The sequence below is a fragment of the Sinocyclocheilus rhinocerous genome, unplaced genomic scaffold, assembly GCF_001515625.1.
Source record: "Sinocyclocheilus rhinocerous isolate Xijiao unplaced genomic scaffold, SAMN03320098_v1.1 scaffold656, whole genome shotgun sequence".
In the NCBI taxonomy this organism is placed as follows: Eukaryota; Metazoa; Chordata; class Actinopteri; order Cypriniformes; family Cyprinidae; genus Sinocyclocheilus; species Sinocyclocheilus rhinocerous.
The window spans coordinates 996,840-1,003,646 of NW_015648010.1; the positions used below are offsets into that span (position 1 = coordinate 996,840).

The window sequence follows — 6,807 nt, forward strand, 5'->3', positions numbered from 1 at the left end:
GAGCACAAGACTTGAAGAAAACACTACGCTTGTGTGAAGCTACTGCCGCTGGAGACACTAGAGACTACACTTTACCTCGAGAGATGTCGCCATCGTCAGACAAACGTGTGATTCTAGGGCAAAGAGAAGCTTGTGACATCTTGAGCTGATTAGTGTAGTACTTCCCACCATTCCTGGCTCTGTGGTTGGTGCTTTTCAGTTTCTCTCTCTCTTTAACGTCTGGTTGATGTCGACTCTGACGTCTATCTGCCAGGCTTCAGAGAAGCTTTGCCTCTACATCCAGATTGTCTTTGACCTTGAAATCAACACTTCTGTGCTGCTCCCCAACCTAATGTTTGTAATGCTTTATTTTTAGTAATTTTTAAAATGGCCTGTTAAATTAATCAAACTGTACCGGTAAACACAAAGAGATGGCGTGCCGCGAATAACTTGACCCCGCCCACAAACACCTCATTCTACTGACGACTGCTTCTGTAATCTCGGGGAGTTCGATGCGGGATTCACAAAACGCTTGCTGTTGAAAGATGTATCGGTATCCTGTTTATTTGGACTGAATCACAACCTGTAAGTATGATAAATAATAGATGTTTATATTTTCTATAGAGCGAGGGGTTTAGAGAGACTGAATCTTTAAACTGCTTCGAACGAATAGTTTGAGAATCGCTGGAAAATGAGGTGATATTAAATGCATATTTTTTGAGAAAGCGAAAGCGTTTTTTTGACCTTGCATGCATGTAATCCTATTGTAGGAGACTCCCAAAACAATGTTAGGAACCGTAAAAATGGCATAATAGGGGCACTTTAATGGCAATGCTGTATATAGAGCTACCGCAAAAAAACGGAAGTTCAAAGACAAAATTCTAAAGATGGCTGCGCTTGTTTTTCTCACGCATAAGGTCTATAGTTATTTAGGATTTACTTTGGAACAACTTTCAATCAGAAATTGATATTAAATCTCTCAAACAATTACAATAAACGGCAACACATTGACTTAAACATTACATTTTGAAGTGGATAAACCGAAATAGCATTTTCTTGTAAACTGTACGGTAATAATCTTTATTTACCGTTATGTTTATTTACAGGTTCGCACATTCACAAGACATGGCTTACTTCCTTACTTTACCTAAGGTGGTTATATTCAGTGTTGGGGAAAGTTACTTTTAAAAGTAATGCATTACAATATTGCGTTACTCCATAAAAAAGTAACTAATTACGGTACTTAGTTACTTTTTATGGAAAGTAATGCGTTACGTTCCCTTTGCGTTACTTTTTAAATCTGGACAGGGCTTGCTTGTTTGTTTTTAAAATAAAAAAGTTATATTTTTGGAAAATATAAAAGCTTCTCTTGTAAATTCAAAAGTAATCCGTTACTTTACTAGTTACTTGGAAAAAAGTAATCTGATTACGTAACTCGCGTTACTTGTAATGCGTTACCCCCAACACGGGTTATATTACAGCTTGTCTGAAAACGTTTGTTGTCTAAAAGTTGCATTTTGTATCACAATTATTGTTTTGGTATCAAAAACAGGTGTTCATTCATTTAAATGGCCGAAATGTGAACATAACATAAAAAGATTAAATTTAAAAAACAAATACATTGTTAATGGGGAGAAAAAGAAGAAAAAAAATCTGAGAATGGATGAAAACTATGAAGAAAATTCCCTTTAACTCTCAGAATATTTGTTATTTTGGGAAGAATATAAGAGTAAATTTAGGCCTACGGTTTTAGAGGGGTCTGAAGATAATAGAAAAATGAATGTCATTTTATTTGAGGTTAAAGGTAACCACTTTTAATACAATAATGTTAGTTAATGAAGGTTGCATAGAAGTGTTGAGGATCTTTGTTGTGGGTTTGGTGGGTTTGCACAGGTTGAAGCCCCTGGTTTCTATGAAAGCAAGCGGAGCATCAGGTGGTCTGGTATGTTACACACCCTCAGATGTATGCAAACACTATATCACTGGTAATCACTGTTTGAGATTACCAGGCTTCTGTTCAAACCCTGAGCACAGGACATACACCAACAACACACCCTTCTGCTACATGTCTTGAGAGTTTCATTAAAATGACATTGAGCTTCTGTGACATAATTTCTTCATTATGTAAAAGCCATTTAGTCGTGCTGTATTTTGGGATGTCCGGTGCCGTATAGAAGGGATTTTCAAGGTATTTGACTGTTGGAGCTTATTATTAAAAATCTGCTTTGAAGGAATTTCCATGTAATCCTCAGTGACTCGCTCTTACATGAGAACAGAGAGACCTCAGATGTGTAGAGCATAGATAGATAGATTGTTTAGGTTTTTCTTCTTTAAAATTCCACAATTGATTCAGTGTTTCTTGCAGTGTCTTTGTAATTATCTGGGAAATTTACTAGCAATTGCAGCACTGTTCCAATTTTTTTTTCCACCATGAAAATAAATGTTTTCAAAGCTGTGTGTAAAACAGATTATTGGAGTATGTTTTTCAAGAAAATACTATAAAAAAAAAAGTTATTTTAAGATCAAATTCTCACTATTAGCTAGCTATTAATTACATATTTTGTCTCAATAAACTCCTAAATTGATGCTTATTAATAGTTAGTAAGGTAGTTGTTAAGTTTAGGTATGGGGACCTAAAATATGGTCATGCATGACATAAATGCTTTTTAAGTACAATAAACAGCCAATATGCTAGTAATATGCATGCTAGTTAATAGTGAGAATTGGTCCTTAAAAAAAGTAAAACTAATGCAGTTACTTTGTAATTATTTGTGAAATTGAATAGCAATGTCTTAGGGAAATTTCGTTTCAGAGAAAACCCTACATTATTTGTTATTTCAGTGTAGTCGGACTTTAGTCTTTGCAACTTTACAGATCTTCTTTATGCACCAAGAGCTTGTAACACTCCAAAGAGAAAGGAAAAAATGAAATTGCATCATATGACCCCTTTAATATAAGTGTTAATACCTGTTTAATCCAGCGTAAAGGCTTTACTGTCTCTCCATCCATTCCAGGCTAGAAGCACATAATAATTAAAGCTATAGCTGTTGTACCTTCACTTGCTGCTTTAGTGTGTTTTTTCTCCAGTCCAGGGTTTTTATTGTAGTTCAGGTTGGAGTGTCTCCAGAAAGAGCATTCTGTTGATAGAGGTCATGGCAACCGAGCCTCATCTTTGACACTTAGTATTCAGCTCGACTCTGTGTTTGTGCTGTTTCTCTACAGCAAACCCCTCCACATTCACACCAGAGAAATAAACATTCTTCATTCTCAAATGATCACTATAATGTGAGGAACATCAGGATACCAATGTACGTGTGATTGAATCAGGGTGATTTAACCGGATTTATAACTGATAAATCCTTGTGTGATGGTGGAGATTACCATATACCGATGAGTTATGTTCACTGATAATATTTCATAATCAAGTCATGTGTTTTAATCATTTGTTTAGAATCAGATTCGGGAATGAATCACTATCAATCTAATCGGTCAAACGCATTTGCAAAAAACGAAGAGCCCCCCAATTTATTACATTTTAATACGAAAGAAATTGCAACTTTTTCTCTTACAGTTCTGAATTTTTTCTTCACAATTGCAAGTTCATATCACACAATTCTCAGAATTGAAAGTTTATATGTTTCCTCCCTCGTTAGAATTTCGGGTTTAGAACTGTTTCTAACAGAATTCTGAGTTTTTTATTTTCTCGGAAAATATTGCAATTCTCAGTTTACATCTTGCAATTCTTCCACTGAATTTTTTATTTATTTTTAATTTTTTAATTTTTTAATTTTTTTATTCTGAGTTTACATCTAGCAATTTTTACTTTTTTGGAATTCTGAGTTTGCATCTCGCAAGCCTTACTTTTTTTTTTTCTCTGAACTCTGAGATTATATGTTATAATCTTATGTGTTATATATTGTTAAATATGTTTTTTTCTATGCATTTTCAGTTTAAATTTAGCATTTTCCCCCCCCTCTGAATTCAGAGTTGTTCTGAATTTTGACTTTTTTTATTGGAATTCTGAGTTTACTTCTTGTAATTTTGATTTTTTTTTCCTTTAAAAATCAAGTTACAAGTTTACCTGTCAAGATTTTTACTTTCTCACAATTTTTTTGTTTTTGTTTACATTTTGCAATTCTGACTTTACATGAATTCTGAGTTTACATCTAGCAATTTTGTGTTTATTTTCTCAGAATTTTGACTTTTTTTCTTAGAATTCTGAGTTTACGTCTAGCAATTTTTACTTTTTTGGAATTCTGAGTTTACATCTTGCAGTTCTGACATTTTCCCCTCTAAATTCCAAAATAACAAGCAACGTGTTTAAATCAAGAGTTTTGTATTTCTCCATTGTTTTCAGTTTGGTTATGTCATTCACAATGCCTCATGGGATTGTAGTTCTTTCCCACATGTAAGCTGTTACGTACACAGTCTTGTCTTTTTGTCCGATTTTCAAATATCGTTTGCTTCAAATCAAAGTTTGCAATGTTGTGGTCCTCTTTGTAGCAAGTTGGTTTGGTTCATGGCTTATAACTTATTAACAAAGGCTTTTTTGCTGCACAATATTTTTTTGTGGAACCCGTGATACCGTTTTTTTTCCAGCATTTTTTTCCCCCCAGAAAGAACAGAATTTATCTGAAATAGAAATCTTTTGTAACATTATAAATGTCTATACTGTCACTTTTGATCAATTTAGTGCATCATTGCTGAATAAAATGAAAACATGAAGCAGCACAACTGTTTTCAACTTTGATAATAATCAGAAATGTGTCTCGAGCAGCTTATTAGAATGATTTCTTAAGGATAATGATGCTAAAAAATTCAACTTTGATCACAGCAATCAATTACATTTTATAACAGAAAACAGCTATTTTAAATTGTAATAATATTTCACAGTCTTACTAATTTTAACTGTATTTTTTATTTAAAAATGCAGCATTGATGAGCAGAAGAAACTTTTATCAAAAGCAATAAAAATATAATTATTTCAAACTTTTGACGTTATATATATATACTGTATATATACTGTATGTATATGTATATATATAGTAATAAATGGTGCTAAATAGCACTAAAAGTGGTTCTTTGGCTCGTAATCATAGGGGAACCACTTTAAGTGCTACATAGCACCTATATATTTAAAGACGGTGCTATATAGCACCTTAACCACCCCAAAGAACCGCTGAAGAACCATTACAGGTTCTTTATAGTCTATATATATATATATACATTATATATATATATATAATTTGTTTATTTTTAACCCGACAGTTTCCCAGTGTGCTCCTGGAAGATCCGGGTTCAGACAACAGCAGCTCGGCTCCATCGGTGTGATCCAGGACCTTCTGGGTTCAGTCCTGGTTTTGACTAATGGTCTGGTTCTCCTGCTGTCTGCAGCGCACTGCCATCGGCCTCACTCCGACTGTCACCTCCTGGTGTATCTGGACGCAGGTTTTTCCGCAGTCTGTGTGCTGGTTTTGTTCTCCACGGCGCTGCCGAGGCTGCTGCGCTACGGGCTGCTGGTGCTGCAGGCGACGCCGCTGCATCTCTCCGTGGCTCAGGTGCGGCTGAGGCTCACTGGAGTCCCAGGTGTGCTGTCGGTGCACGAGCTGCATGTGTGGCAGCTGTCGGAGGCGCTGCTGGTGGCCTCGCTGCACGTACACTGTCCGGCCGGGCTGAACGCAGCGCAGTGCGCAGATCTGATGGAGAGGATCACAGCAGCGCTGAACGCTTTCGGCATCAAACACTGCACCGTGCAGCCGGAGTTCATCCGGAGCGATGCCACGGCCTGCAGTTTGAGCTGTGCGCAGGAGTGTGTGGAGAAGCTCTGCTGCTCCCCTCAGGGGGAAGAAACCAGCTGTCCCAAGACAGAGAGTCCTGTTTGTGTCCAGGAGGAGGAATCCTGCTCTCCAGCGCCGCACAGTGTTGATCAGATTAGAGATGTGGTTATTGAGAACACGTACCTCTGATGATTAAAGGGGTCATCAGATGCCCATTTTCCACAAGTTGATATGTGACCCTGGAGCACAAAACCAGTCATAAGGGTCAATTTTTTGAAATTGAGATCTATAGATCATCTGGAAGCTGAATAAATAAGCTCTCCATTGATGTATGGTTTGTTATGATAGGACAATATTTGGTCGAGATACAACTATTTGGAAATCTGGAATCTGAGGGTGCAAAAAAATCTAAATATTGAGAAAATCATCTTTAAAGTTGTCCAAATGAAGTTCTTAGCAATGCATATTACTAATCAAAAATTAAGTTTTGATATATTTACAGTAGGAAATTTACAAAATATCTTCATGGAACATGATTTTTACTTAATATCCTAATGATTTTTGGCATAAAAGAAAAATCTATAATTTTGACCCATACAATGTATTGTTGGCTATTGCTACAAATATACCCCAGCGACTTAACACTGCTTTTGTGCTCCAGGCTCACATATGATTCTTTAGTGTCTAAAGAGGAGACACTTGTTTTTTCACGCACCTGTCAAGTTGGAGATTTTGGAGATATATATAAAACACTTTATCTATTTGTGTCAATAGATTTCCATTCACATGTAACATGATTTCAAGTCAATAATAGAATCCATCATCCAAATAGAATCCAAATAAATGCTATTTTTGCTGTGTTCAGTACATACAATATGCATTAAATGGTTATTTATATACGTAAATATACATGACTGTAATAGCAGGAGAAAGCAATGAAGATGTTGTGAGAAAAACCAATACAACTTCACAGTATACTGCTATGTTTTCTCTCCTCCGCCATATTTAAAGTTTAGTCGGGTATCAGAATTATCTCAAGAGTTTCCCAGTT

At 35.8% G+C, this 6,807-nt stretch overlaps 1 protein-coding gene across 1 annotated transcript; it reads left to right on the top strand.

Moving 5' to 3' along the window:
- Positions 1-226: 226 nt before the first annotated feature.
- On the top strand, positions 227-5,945 carry LOC107709552 (zinc transporter 1-like). Its single transcript, XM_016514047.1, has 2 exons — positions 227-333; positions 5,270-5,945. The coding sequence occupies exons 1-2, from the start codon at positions 227-229 to the stop codon at positions 5,943-5,945; spliced, it is 783 nt and encodes a 260-aa protein (XP_016369533.1).
- The last annotated feature ends 862 nt before the right edge of the window (positions 5,946-6,807 follow it).

Bases quoted from the DNA above. Each gene is read 5' to 3' on its own strand.
- LOC107709552 (XM_016514047.1), top strand. From the start codon at position 227: ATGTCGACTCTGACGTCTATCTGCCAGGCTTCAGAGAAGCTTTGCCTC. The intron at 334-5,269 runs GTTTGTAATGCT...TGCTCCTGGAAG, and splicing joins GTGCTGCTCCCCAACCTAAT to ATCCGGGTTCAGACAACAGC.